Source organism: Ambystoma mexicanum, chromosome 1p (assembly GCF_040938575.1).
Source record: "Ambystoma mexicanum isolate Mex_15411 chromosome 1p, UKY_AmexF1_1, whole genome shotgun sequence".
Lineage (NCBI taxonomy): Eukaryota > Metazoa > Chordata > Amphibia > Caudata > Ambystomatidae > Ambystoma > Ambystoma mexicanum.
In genome coordinates, this window is record NC_090921.1 from 1,069,214,630 (window position 1) to 1,069,229,548 (window position 14,919).

General features: G+C 47.8%; 1 protein-coding gene across 3 annotated transcripts in view; it reads left to right on the forward strand.

The window, feature by feature from the left end:
* ARHGEF11 (Rho guanine nucleotide exchange factor 11) overlaps positions 1-14,919 on the forward strand; it is a 1,841,770-nt gene that overhangs the window by 1,266,814 nt on the left and 560,037 nt on the right. For all 3 annotated transcript variants that reach the window (XM_069604553.1, XM_069604546.1, XM_069604551.1), the window contains 2 exons: positions 12,326-12,472; positions 13,627-13,706. In XM_069604553.1, the coding sequence (XP_069460654.1) occupies positions 12,326-12,472; positions 13,627-13,706 (227 nt within the window). The remainder of the gene's footprint in view (positions 1-12,325; positions 12,473-13,626; positions 13,707-14,919) is intronic.

Sequence of the window (14,919 nt, forward strand, 5' to 3'; positions counted from 1 at the left end):
ATGCAGGATGATACTTGTCACCCTGTTGTGGCCGAGACCGATCTGGTATCTGGACCTTCTCAACCTGTCGGCATCACCTCCGGTCAAGCTTCCAGTGGTCGTGGATCTGCTTACCAGGGAAGGAGGCGCAATCCTGTACCACGAACCAGGATCGCGGAACCTGAAGGCTTGGCTCCTGCAGCCTTTGAGTTCGGAGGGTACGAGCTGCCGGCGGACTGCAGAGAGGTCCTTGCCAGGGCCAGAGCATTGTTTACTCTTCAGTGCTACGTGCACAAGTGGAAACATTTTGCAACGTGGTTCCTGACGTAGATCAACCCTCTCAGGGGCTCGGCTCAGCAGATTCTTCCATACTTTTTGTCCTTGGCAAAGGCAGGCCTGGCGCATGCCTCTATCAAGGTGCATCTGGCGGCCATCTCCCTCTACACCAGGTCTCCAGGACGGTCTTCTCTTTGGTCCCACTGTTAAATCAAGGAGTTCCTCAAAGGTCTGTTTTGATCGTTCCCACTAGTGAAGGCCCTTGCCCCGGCGTGGGAACTACACGTGGTGCTGACGAGGCTCATGGGGGCTCCCTTCAAACCTATGTATCAGACCCCTCTCAAGTTCCTTACGTGGAAGACTGCCTGTCTCGTGGCCATCACCTCTGCCAAGAGGGTAGGTGAGTTCCAGGCCCTTTCCTGCAAACAGCCTTATCTTACTTTCACGACACAAGGGTGGTGCTGCGGACTCGCCCCTGCTTCATGCCAAAGGTTCCGTCTGAATTCCACCTCAACGAGCCTTTGGTGTTGCCTGTGTTTTTTTTCAAAACCTTCATCACCGGCTGAAAGGTCTTTGCACTTGCTGCATGTGGCTTGTGTGCTGAAGTTCTATGTGGCACACACTAAGCGTTTCCATAAGACATCTCAACTATTCATGAACTTTGGTCCTGTGAACCATGGGAAGGCCTTGTCCAAGGCTTCCATCTCCAGGTGGCTCTCCGGCTGCATCACACACTGTTACCGGTTGGCAAACTGACCGCTGCCCAACCATCCAAGAACCCATTCCACCAGAGCGATTGCTGCGACTACAGCGTTCCTCTCTGGTGTCTCCCTGATGGACATCTGAAGGGCTGCTACGTTGAGGTCTATGCACACCTTCACAAGATTCTACTGCGCCCACAGGGATTCCAGAGAGGAGTCCCGGGTCGGCCAAGCAGTGCTACGCAACCTCTTCGCTTGAAGGTGAGCCTGTTCCAGAAGTAAGAGTATTTGCTTTTATTGAGCCTTGCCCCCTCCTGTGTTTGTGTAATGTACTGCTATGTATTCTTATTCATGAGCATGTGAATCCATGCCAGACCCCGTGCTGGAGAAGGAACAAGTTACTTACTTGTAACTGTTGTTCTCCAGCATGGGTCTGGCATGGATTCACATGCAAACCCTCCCTCCTGCCCCCCTGTGGCTCTTCTTGGTCTCACTGCCACTTTACGTGCTACCAAATCTGAAGATGGCTGCCAGAGGAGAGGGGCTTACGGAGAGGGCTGTCATTGGCTGTGGCAGTATGACCCAGAGCTCAGTGATTGGTTTATAGGAGAAAAACAGTTTGTAAGTGAAAGTGAAACAGTTTTTTCTTTTACCGAGGATTCCCGGCCAGACGACGGGGAATATTCATGAGCATGTGAATCCATGCCAGACCCATGCTGGAGAACAATAGTTACAGGTAAGTAACTTGTTTCTTACATTCTCTGGATGTTTTGCGTGCCTTGAAGTACAATGTTGACTGCACCAGACTGTTTCGAAAGACCTTTCAGCTTCTCATTTGCTTTTGGACCTATGGACATGGGAAGGCCATGGCTAAGGCTTGCATCTCCAGGTAGCTCTATGGCTGTGCCGCGCATTGCGCCATCGTCTGGCCAACATACCGATACAAGGTTGGCATAGAACCCACTCCACCAGAGCCATTGCAGCAACTACAGCATGTATCTCTTGTGTTCCTTTGCTCAACATCTGCAGGGCTGCTATGTGCAGGTCTACCCACACCTTCACAAGATTCTGATGTATAAACAGGGAATCCAGGGAGGAGTACCTGGTTGGCCAAGCAGTGCTTCGCAACTTGTTTGCATGAGAAGAGTCTGTTCCAGGGTTAAGTGTATTGCTTCTGCGAAGCCTTACCACCTTCCGTGGTTGTGTATGTGTACTGCTGTGTAATCATATTCATTAGCATGTGAATCCATGTAAAACCTGATGATGAAGGAACAAGTTACTTACCTGTAACACCTGTTCTGCAGCATGGGTCTTACGTGGATTGACATGTAAACCCTGGCTCCTTCCCCTCTCTGGCGCTTCTTGGTTCTTACTGCCACTTTATGTGCGCGGCCAAATCTGAAGATGGCCACCAGGGTTGGAGCTTAGTAGGACTAATGTAATTGACTTGGACAGTATGACCCAAAGTGACATCAATAAGCTATAGAAGCTATCAAGCCGTTTATGCCTTAACTCAAAACTGCTTTAATATTTCGAGGATTTTCATCCTGGCGACGCAGAATATTCATGAGCATGTAAAACCCATGCTGGAGAACAGGAGTTTCAGGTAAGTGACTTGTTCTTTACTCCCAGAGTTAGCGAGAGGAACCCCAAAACTGGAATGTTGACTGAACTGGTGTTGCTTCTTTTTAGAAACACCAGTTTTTCCTTTTCCTATTGTTTGTGCCTAAATGGGGACTTCGCAGTGGGTGAAGTTCCTGTTGTTCACTTATTTTGCCAGTTGGTGTAGTTTGAGCAACTTGTTGCTCGTTTTACTTGGGTTTAGAAAGCTTTAGCCTGGCTAACAAGCGAGTTGCTAATCTATATCCGGCAGTAATAGATTGTACCATAGTTCTTCACAGCAAGAATTTCTTTGGACTTTTAATGCATTTTTGCAGAATAGCAGGTGCATGTCTCAGTTGAGCTGGTTTCCTACTTAATGGAGAAGAAGCAGCAGCACTGCAAGAGGTCCCGCTTGATGAGCAGTTCCTCCCACCGTCATTCTTCTTCCTCCTCAAAGAAGAGTCACTGATCGGGGCACTCCAGGGAAATTACCCCACAAGTACTGTTTTTGACCCATTCTTCTTCCCCATAGAATCGGAAGCCTTCAGCCTGAAAATGTTCAACACATTTTCGCCAAGACTCTGCCACCCTCGTCCCAGTACCAGCAGCACCATCAGAGCCCTTGGGGCCATTATGCAGGGAACCCTCTCGAGACCCTTACCATGCAGCCCGGTTCCATGTCCTTTGGACGTCAACCCATCTCGCCGGTGTCAGACTCCTCTTCCAGACGTCGAGACCCCAGCGCCTGTGCATACCTCTACCTCATCATCATCGGTTCTGAGACAACCTGCGAGTATGCTCTTCTTCCGATGAGGCACTTCATGTCAAAGAAGGGTCAGTTCTTCAACGAGGAAGAAGGACCCCTATCCCATTTGGCATGGAACTATGCTGCGAGAGGGAAGAAGTACAATCAGGCTGAGGGCTATTATGGAGGAGGAAGTGTTGGCCTTGGCTAAGGATCTTCAGGGAGCCAGTGACCTCGATACTTCCTTAGAAAGAAGGTTCTCTCCTTAGGCAGTCTTACCATCAGGGCGATTAACACTGCCTGTCCCCTGGCCAAGTTCTCGCTAGGCCTTTTGTCGGCAGTAACTGGTGCAGCCGAATATCTCCCACAGGGAGACGTGACCGAAGGTTTCGAGGGTGTTGTACTAAATGGCAAGGGGGTTCACTGCCAGATCCTGGAATCCGGTGTGGATACTGCTGACTGCGTGGGCTGTGCAATGGAGACTGGCACGGTTCTGAGATGTCATTCCTTTTGGGAAGATCTGGGTTTCCACAATGTGTGCAAGAAAAGCTCCTCGATATGCCATATGATGGGCATAACCTTTTTGAGTCTTTGCAGAGGTTTCAGTACTCTAAGATGACAGCCATGTATTTGGGCACGGCTGTTCAGCATTCACCAGGCACTGGCAGCTGGCAGGGATTGTGATTTTTGGCCCTCTGCCTCCTATTCCCATCAGTAAAGGGGACAAACCTCTCTGGGTAGGCAACCAAGTCGAAGTTTCCCTTTGAGGAGAGGCACAGGTGCTGAAAGAGACGGTCCATGCCACAGTCCCATCACGCAAAACGTGATGTTCATTTTGTTCAACAGTCACTAGTGAGAGGGTGAATTGCCCAGTCTAGATCTAAATAGTTCTGCACCACTTCTGATGCTTAGGCTTTACAGGTCATTCAACAGGATGGGGAAATTGATTAGACTATAAAACATCAGTACTGACAGACTACATCTCAGTGAATTTCTTGTACTGTTCAATTGCACACATCAACATTTTCTATAATGTTTTTTGGTTACTTTTACAATGCACTGATATTTTTCTACTATGTTTTTAACTTTTTGCTCTGGCACTTTTGGATGTAACGCAAAAGGCTACAAAAGGTGGCTGGCACCATAAGATGGTTGTGTCATGAGATGTTCGCTTGTCCTTTGGCCATATTGTTCTTTGGTCTTCTTCCTGTCGTCTCAAGTCAGGAAATTCCATATTTGGAATGTCCATTCGCTGGAAAAGCTGCTGCTTTTGCTGGCAAAAAGGGTGGGTGTGTGTGTATTGAATGCCTTTCCATCGAAAAAAAAGCATTGAATGCATGTTTTTTAAAGGTAAAGTGTTTAGTTTAATTTTAAAGGGTAAAAAACAGGGGGCAGGGGGGTACCCCCCATTAAAAATGCATTTTATGCAATTTTTTTAATGCATTTTTTTTAGATGGAATGGTCTGTCGATGGTAATAATTTGATGCAATGGCCATAAACCCCACTGCAGTTTGAATAGTGCACATCCTTTCCATTGGTGGACCTGGGTGACTTCCCAGTCTAGATCTTGGATACAAGGAGCACTCCTCCAGCCATCCAAGTCCTCTATAAAGAAAAGCACCCAGTTGACGACAGAGTACGGACCCTGCAGCTGACCAGCACCAACTCCAGTGAACTCCTGGTGAAGACCTGCTCCTCTGCCTGATTCCAAAAAGACCTTTGTCAGTGCTTCAACCCCTGGACTGGTGGGAACAAGAAGTCTCGACCCTTGCTCGAGGATCCATGCCGTCAAAGTTTCCCTGGACCAGCCAGTGGACTGACCAGCTGTCTCCTGGACACCTCGCTGCAGCTGTGGCTGTTCTGAGTGCATCCTTGGAACTGTACAACATTTAACGTGTACAACAAGATCCCTACCCCTGCATTTTCAGCCTTCTTGCATCAACGGAAGCCATGCAGAATCTGCTCTTTTGTTCGTCCCTGGAAGACTGCCTGCCGCTGCCTAATTGTGGTAACTGCCATGGCAATCAGTCTTTTTCGCATCCTAGGGGTGTCCTGAGGATGCCTGCTCTGCAGAAGTGTTCTCTTTGGATGTTTAGCTGGAAGTTGTATGGAACCGATTTCTAAGCACTGCGACCGACAAACTACTTCCTGCGACCCCTGGGCCTTCCTCGACTAGACCAAGCACAAAAGACTGTCCCCAACTAATTCTGGAACCTCAGGATTGGTCTCCGGAAAAATTTGAGTCAGTTAAAATATCTGCCCTCCACCCCTTACATGGTCCTAACCCTAAACCACTCTTTTCCTGACATTGGTCGGTGACGGGCCTGGTCAAGGATCCCTTCCTAGGCTTATCCTAGTGTTTGGGATTGAGTGAATTTACTTACCTGAACTTTACTTAACCTTTTGACTTTTGAATCGTAACCACAGGCCTTGCCCAGTCTCTTAATAAACCTACCTATCTTTGGAACTGATTACTTTAGGGCACAAGCCACCAAACCATTTTAGGGCTGGATGCATTAAAGTGTTAAGGAAGTCCAAGATGGCCACCTGCAGGGAGAGGAAGTGCTAATCGTAGTTTGTCTCCCGACCCATTCTAAAGGTGTTTTACAAGCTGTTTTCGGTCCTCAACAGCGTAGCAGTGGCGGGTGTGACGCGATCCTGAATATTCAGGACAAACCCGTGTTGGAGAAGGAGATCGCTGTGTGACCGGAGACGGTGTGGGGTGGGGCATGGCCCTCCTGAGCAGCAGCTGACTGTGCAGAGTCCCACGAGTGAGGGACGTAGAGCGCTTCATACTGCTCCAGTGTCCTGAGGCGGAGGTCGTGTACAGTATGGTGTGTTCGGAGTGATGTAGGAGGCAGAGTCCTTGCAATTGGGAGTGTGAGCGCGGCTGCAAGGACGTGCCGGCAGTTGTGGCGGGCAGCGGATTGGGAACCATTGCAGAGTGCCCCCCAGCATATTGGGAGGAGTGTTGGGACTGTGGCCTCCCAGTTACTTCAGTAAGGACTGGCCTCTCTGGGACTCTGGTAGCTCGGCGGCGAGAAAAAGAGCAGTGCCCATCCTTTTGTACATATATATGCGCGGCTTGAAGCATTGATGTGGAGCACTGGTGGAGGATAGCACAGGCCTTTGCTGAGGCCTATGCTAGTAAAGGAGTTCAATTTGCCACAGAGAGGAGTGCAGCGCAGGCGAGTAGGAGCTGAGGCCCGTATTTGCTGGGGAGCACAATAAGCTACTGTGAGCGCAGCGTAAGTGAGGAGTGAGGTGTCCCTGGGCTAATACGGCATCCTGTTATTAAGAAGCGGCGCACGGGAGAGGCCCGCTCCAGTCCTGGCGGAAGGCGCACTGACTACCTGCAAAGGGGAAGCCCTCCTACCATACTGTGACCTGCATATCATCAGCAAAGGGGAAGGCCCTTACTACATTGTGTCCTCCATATGCACAAGGGTAGAGGTTGAGACTGGCCAGATACTTGGTGAATAGGGGGGTGACTGTCATGATATCCGTAAAGTGACATTGCATCATGGAGGGGAAAATAAGCCCCTTGATGTAATACGAAAGGGACTAAAATAATAAAGTGTTGGAATTGGAGCCTCATCCATAACAGAACTCCCTAGTGCAATGAGTGGACATTGCACAACCTATGACCGCAGGCATTTACCAACGTGGAAACAAGGCATACTGGGGCCAATTTTGTTCAGAAAGTCTGTAAATCAATGGTGTGTGCGACAGCCCCACCCTGGTGTTTGGAGGACAGGACCAGTACACCTGTTATACGGATCAGATCGGATGGTGCACCAGGAATTGTCAAGTGGATAATCCTAAGGGCACTCCGGCACATCCCACATCGAATGCTTGGGGGGCGTAAGGTAGGAGCACCACGTGTTGCAAGGCAGAAGGGCAGGGAACTCCAAGTGTGCCCCAATCTTCAGATTCACGATCACGAAATGAGGAGACTCAAGAACATTGGGATACAATGGTGATTACCAAAGAATTGATGCAATATCTAGCAGACCCCCAGCAGTGTCTTAAGGAATCTCTAAAGGAAATTTTTCAAGGGCAGATTTCCTCTTTAAAAACTGACATAAAAGGGCTTTACAGGAAATAAAATATGAAATTTCGAAATTAGGAGCACGAGTAGACACGAACGATCAAGTTTAACAGGAATTGGCTGAAGACTCTAGGAAAAATGACAAAGCCCTAGAACGATTGGCATGGATGTCACACAATGTAGAACTGCAGTGCGAAGATCTTAAACAGATCAAGGCACTCGATTTGGGGTTGATTTGCTGACGCGGAAATGTTCGAGGGAGAAAAGACTGAAGATTATTTTTGGGAAATAATCTTCAGTCTTTTATCCCTAAACATTACTGAGTTACCCAAACCCCTACCCAGTCCCCCACCTCCCACCCCCCTAGTTGCCTTGCATTCGGTCTCGCACTGGTCCCTGCAACGTCTGTTCCCTTTTACTTCCGTGATCGGGAACCGGCGCCGCAGGGTCCTTTCCTTTTTTCTTTTTGTCGGGTCAGTTGCTGGTGTCCCGCGCTCATTATACACTACAGTATAGTGCAGCATTCATGTCCTATGGGCAGAAAGAAGACATTTTGAGGGCAGCTCGAACAGACACTTCTTTGACCATTAATGGCTCAGAAGTACAGCTCTTCCAGGACTTGGCATATTCACTCGAATTAGCAGGAGGCTGATGGGACCTGTCACCAGAATTCTTTATCAGGAAAAGGCTCGATATAGGTGTACTTTCCCATTTGGTTTGCTATTTTCTTTGAAGGGCAGGCAGTTCAGAGTGTCAAAGTGCGAAGAAGGCCTTGAAGTGGTGGCATTAGAGAGCAGTGAGCAGACCGGATCACAGGATGAAAGGACCCGAACCACCCAGCAGAGGCGGCAATGGGAGTGGTCCATGGTGAAATGAGACAATAGAAAAGCACGGGCTCCGAGAGGTTAGAAAAAGCCGATGGACATGCCACGCACGGATAGGTGATGGAGGGGGGGGGGGCAGTATACTGGTGAGTGTGGGCTGTGATGTTAGACTCACTTGTTGGGAGCGAGCAAGTGTAGTCGCTTGGGGACAGGGCGAGGTAGGAGGGTGGATCAGGGGGTCTGATTGGGATCTCAGGGAGAGTGTTAGTTTACCGGTACATGGTGAGGGATTTTTCCTGTTGTCACTAGGACCCATGAACCAGCCTGGGTCATTGCTAGGGGTTCGGGGATGATGGGGGTGGGTATGGGAGGGCGAGCTGCTGGGCATGTGAGATGGTGTGAGCCGTGGAGGCGGGCAAGACAGTAAGAGGTACAATGGCCCAAACATGGGTTATTTACACTTTCAGAGGTAACGCCATGCAAATATGGGGGTGTCCAAATGGGGGCTAGTGTTAAGGGGTCACAGGAGTGGGATAGAATTAGAAAGACTAGGGAATTTTCATGGGCTTTCAGATTACCACATACAATATTAGAGGGCTAAACTCAATGGCAAAGCGATGTAAGTTGGAGCATTTTTTTGAGGCATCAGAACCCGAATTATTTGGTGCTCCAAGAACCCCACAAATTCAGGAAAGCTAGATTGCGAATTCGATTAAGGGGGTGCCCTCAGATTGTTCAGGCTAACGCGAATGACAAAAATGCAGGGGTCTTAATAACGTTTATAATCAATCCTGATATGGTGATTTTGGGTTCCACAGAAGATAAGCAAGAGAGATACCTATTTGTTACATTTCGCATCAAGACAGAGGTGTTTACCGTAGCAACGGTATATGCGCCTAACTCCGGACACACTATGATGATTGGCCGGCTGACTGTCTGGCAAGGACAGCCGCCCTGCTGGGTGACTGACAGCTAGGCTGGAAGGCAGAGTCGACCACTGGACGAAGGAACCGAAGAACAACTTGAAGAGGACACCTGCTGCAACTCCTGGACCGTTAGTTTGCCTGGTGAAGCCCTGCTGCAGTGCCTAAACACCAAGTTTGCATCGACAGAGAAGCCCCTGCACAGACGACTTCTCCCCTTGAGTCGGTGGGACCAATCGACTCCAAAGTAAGCCACCATCTCGGAGCTGGTTGAATTTCCACAGAGTTGCTGCTGGAAACGGTATAACCAGGGAGAGGAGCACTAGATTGCGTGTGTTGCTTTTAAGCTGGCCTAGAGCTTCAGGAAGATCCTCCAGACTCCCAGGAAGCAGGACTGACCAAGCCTGAGCCCCCTCAACAGAGTGCTGGACCCCAGAAGCAAGGAAAGTCCTTCTCGACAGCCAGGAACCGCAGTGTTGCTATTTGCGGTAGACGCGAGGAGCTGAAACACTGAACAGCCACTGAAAGTGAAGTTTGCCGGTCGCGAGTTTTGACAGTCCCAGTGCATTGCAGGAGTCCCCCCGACGTCCTCCCTCTTGTCCCCATGACTGAGGCCCAGGAACTGTGAGACCTACAGAGCTGCAGAGGAACAGAAGTCATCTGCTGCGTCTTTTCTTCATTTCTAAGGTACTGTAAAAAGTCTGAGAGAAGTTACCTCTTACTGTAGAGTGCTTGCAACTTCTACAACTCACAGGTCTAATCAGCTTGTGGCCGTACATTTGATTCTTCTTTTCATCAAAATCTCCTAAGAACTTGTGCAGACTTTTCCATTTACTTACCAGAAGTGCTTCATCCTATACAAGACTTTTTCCCCATTGACTTTGGCTTAGCCTATTGAATTGTATGATTTTTCTTAAGGGAATCAAAAGTATTTGCTTGCTTAAGAATATTTATGGTCTCTTGTTGTTCTAATAACCTTTGCCTTTTACCAACTTCTAAGAGTATTCTAAATGCCAAAAGTAAGATATTAATGTCTCCAGCACACTAGCTTTGAAGTGACCTGTTGTAGGTTGTGTCTGTGGGCCATCCCAAAGGGGTCTTTACTGATTTGGAAACTAAGAGTGTACAGTATTGAAGTGTATTTGTGTGTTACTATTATATTGCTCCCTTCTGAATAAGGCTTATTCTAACTGACTGATAAATTAATACTTGTTTATGCAAGAAACCTTGAGTGTAAGAGTTTATTTGAATACTTGTAACTGTGAATCTGTGTAACTCCACTACAGCTCACATTGACCCCTCTTGAGATAAGCCTGGCTGCTCAATACGCTACCAAAACTATGTAGTACAAATAGTACAAGTTTATACCAAAGATTGGGTTTCCTATACCTGTAGTCAGAGTTGTGTGTAGTGGTCCCAGAGGGTACTGCATACAAACTTTGCCTAACAACCACGCAACCAAAAGCTGCCCCAGAAGGAAGCACTGCTCCCCGGAAAACGTGCACCAGAGATACAGGTACGCGGGTAGAGCCGAAGATCCGTCGGGTGTCTGGGAGCAACAGGAACAAGAGAGGGAGAGGGTCTGGGGCCCTGAGAGAAGCCAAGAGATTGCAGAAGGGAGCATATGCTTGGCAGGAGAGTAAACCAACCTATTGCACATACCACCTGCACCCATATCAAGACAAGGGAGCAAGAGGGTCTAAGGCCCTGGGAGAAGACTGGAAAGTGCAGTAGGGAGCATAGGCTTGGCTGGTGATTGAACCAAGTAATTGCACCCTCAACGGAGGCCTTAGAGGGACATCGACCTGACGTCATTGACGCAGGACGCCCTCTGCTGAAAACATTTCCGAAGTGCACAGCTGTGGGCATTACATGTCAAAGATGTGGAATACGTTGGAGGGACATCCAGTCGAAAGAACGTTACCAGTTGGTAAGTAACTTTTTTGTCTCCAGAGCTCTGGTCCTCTCTAGGCTGGACCAATGCAACAGCCTCTTCCTCAATCTCCCCCTCTCCTACCTATGCCCCCTTCAGCTAATACAGAATAGGACTGCAAGATTAAGCCCAGGGACCATATATCTCCAGCCCTAAAATCTCTCCACTGCATCCCGGTGGCTGCAAGACCCTCTGCATCATCCCCAAGGCCTTTTTGGGGCCTGGGACCACGCTATCTCCAAGTTTCCCTCACTAAATACTTCCCTGCTAGAGCCCTCTGTTCCTCTAACTCCAACACTCTGCTTGCCAAACGCTTCTCCAAGCAGAGAGTGGGAGGAAAGTCTCTATATTCGGCTGGTGCCTCTCTCTGGAACAGCCTCTCTGCCCCTCTGACTTGAGCTGAACCTCTTTAAGTTCCGGAAAAATCTCAAAACCCTGCTTTTCTGTACCTCCTTCCCCCTCCTCCTTCCCTCTTTCCGTTCCTTGCTAATCACTCCACTGCCGCTGAGACTGGCGGCCTGGCCTTTCATGAATCTCACAGTTTACCAGGCCCTCTACCCAGTGAACACCAGTACCGTCCCCCATTCAGCACTGCCCTTGCGGGTCCCCCGCCTGGCGGCTCCCCCGCCTGGCGGCTCCCCCGCCTGGCGGCTCCCTCGCCTGGCGGCTCCGCATCCCACCCTTGGGATTCCTCCGCCCTGGCACTTAGCCAGTGGCTTCCTCTCTGCCCCCCCCCCCTTTGCACTTACCTCTTGGGCTCTCTGCCCCTCCCCTTCTATCTCCTCCACTTCTCTTCACTTGCACGTCTGAATGTCACAAGGCCTAGTAGGACCACAATTGTATTGCACTATTTTGCCACTGTTTTTACTCCCTGTTCGCTCCCCAAATTGTCTTGTGGTGCCTTGAAACACCATTCAGGTATATAGACGCCTAATAAATGATCAATAAATAAGGAGGTGGCATAAAGAATGTAGGCGTGATCATTTTCTGGGTAGGGATGTCGTAACTAATGCATGGATAAGTTTGTAATTAATGTGTGGCTCACACAATGGAAAACCCATGCTACATTTTCTTTATAATGTAATAGATGTCTCATAAGATGCCCTGCTTGATGTGTTTCGTCATACATTTTGTGAGCTCCATGTGCTTCCGTCATTCAATTCTAAAATGTATGAGTAAAAGTGCTGCCTCTGCTCTTGGGCAGGCTATTTTATGGCAGTGATCATTCTATTCAGCATCTTTTTTTATCTCACTATACTTTCACCATTCCTCCTGTCTGTTCATGATGCAGAACTGTTTGTGACGGAGGCATCGCACTCAAGGATACTTCGAGTCATGGATCTCATTTTCTACCAGCGTATGAAGAAAGAGAACCTGCTGACCCATGACGAGCTGTTGCTCCTGTTCCCCAACCTCCCTGAGCTGATAGAAATACACAGTAAGAGGCTTCAGAGTGGCGTGTGAAAGTTATTCTCCATTTTGTTGTAGGGCTTTTGTTGATTGCTGGCACTGTCGCGGCGCATGGCATAGGATGTCTTTACAATGTAAGCATATGTTGAATGTTGTCAGTCCACTTTTTTTATTGAGCACCCCCATTTCAACAGAATCCCACATGGGTCCACTTGGTCTGTTTATTAAGGGAGGTAGCAAGTCATTTTTGGAATTGGCAAGTTTTGGCATTAAGAGCAGTTGCGGAGGTCAGTGAAGGACTGGATGAGATATATGGATAGGAGTGATGCCCGAATTGCAGTGCATCCAGAGGAGGTTTTCACGATAGAGGAGTGTTTTAGATTTTTGTTAGAAAGCAAAATAGGTTTGATGGATTGGCTGCACAATTCAGATAAAATGTAGCTTCGTTGAAGCTGTCATTTCCTGAGAATTATACTTTTTGTAGCCTTCTTTGGGATTCCAGTCAGAGGAGGTTTGCTTCTGGTCGACCTGATGCCACCAGAGATGTTTAGTTTGCACACCTGAAAGGCTGCAGGCTGCATGATCTGAAAGCTTGTCCTGTGGCATGCAGGTTGTAATGGAAAGAATGTGGGCATGAAACACAATCCAATTTAGTGTGAGATGCTTGCTGATTATTGGATTTAAAGGTCTTGAAGTCAGTAAGGAGAATGCCTCTTACCTTTTGTGAGGGGACCACTCCATGGTACATGTTTAAAAGGCTAATCCTCAGGCGTTGGAACTGGCTTTACAGACTGTCCTGCATTGACCAGGGACTTTGCTAGGATGTTGCTGAGAGATGGAATTGTTTTAACCTTTGACTTCCAAAAGCCTGTAAATTTGACAAACCTTGGTGAAAGGTGGCCAATGGTGTTTCAATTCTTCACTCAACCATTTGTCATCTTCCTTCTCTTTGACGGCATTGGCAGGGCAAAGATGTACAATGTTCCAGTATTCCTTTGTAACAGTTTACCTTAATAATCTGCTAAAAAAAGTCGCATAATTGTGCATTGTCCACTGCCAAACTAAGTCAACTGTTTTTATATCTCTCTTACTCTATCTTACCCAAATCCCTCTGCTGGTTGCTCCCTGTTTTTTTCTCACCCAACCCCTCCATGCCCTTACTCCCACCACTGCCCCTTACAGATTCTCTGGCGGAATCCATGAAGAAGCTGAGGGAAGAAGGACCAATTATCCGAGAGATCGGGGACCTCATGTTATCAAGGGTATGAGCTCATTTAAGTCTGGGATTGGTTTAATTGTTAATTGTAAACAGAGTAACCCTTTTTTGGCTGATTATATAGTTCATGGAGTGGGCTTTGCCCACTGTCTAAAGGATTGGAGTTAAATGTACTGCTTATTTGAGTCATTGGTTTTGCTGTTACATCAGACATTTTGTGAATGTTATTTGAATAGAACCTAAAGTGAAGATGTGACTGTGAAGCAGATGCACAAAGAGTTTGTTGAGTTGCTAAAATGAATCCATACCTTCCTGCAACTCGTAGGAGTCACTGTGGTATTGTCCTCCACTGTAGCATACAAAATACGGAAACCACTGAGGACTAGCACCACTGAGAAGGACAGGAACAGTCGGCCGAGTGGTTACAGCATAGTGCAAATGCATGGTGACAAGTGTGTGCATGCTGTGTTGTGGACTTGAATGGAAACCAAGCAATGTGATTGTGGATGCTTACGACTGGCTAAAGAGTAAACTAAAAACAAATCCGAACAAGTTAATCTGTTGCGAAATATCCATGCATGTGGTCGATTAAAGATGTTTTGCTTTGAAGGTGTCATTTGGAAACACTATATGTTGAATGTTTAACCACAGTCGTGTACTGCTATGTGTAAATCTCAGGTCTGGTGATTGTTTGACTGAATATCCTACCCCTATGTTTTCCTTGTTGGGTTATCTTCCCAAACATAAGTTCACAGGCACTCATTAAGCTTTTCTTGTCTCTCCTAGTGGTAGCACTAGTTGGGAAATGAATAACGTAATAATAATAATGCAAACTCTTAGTCGAGAAGTGGGATAGTTTACAATGCAGAGCAACCCTGTATTATTTTGACTGAAGTAATGTCTGAACGCAAGTACTGCAAAACTATATTTCATATCTTGTAAAAGGTAAGAGGTTACAGGTACTGTAAGTAATTCTTAGATCTCGACCCTAATTTTTATGTCCATAAAGTCAAAGGTCAAGCAAATGGGACCAGGTTTGACCAACAGTCCGGATCTCATAGGAAATAATGAGAAAGGCAGACAGGCTGATGAGAGGGACACAAGTCCTAATTCTGTGTTGACCCATCAGCAAGACAAGTGGAACCAGGCGGATTGAAGAGAGTAGCTGATGGAACGGGGTAGAGTTCAGCTGCCAGGATTGTTGAAGGTGCAGCTCTAGTGTCTAAGGGTCCAGACAGTGTCCAGTGGGTGCAGTTTAG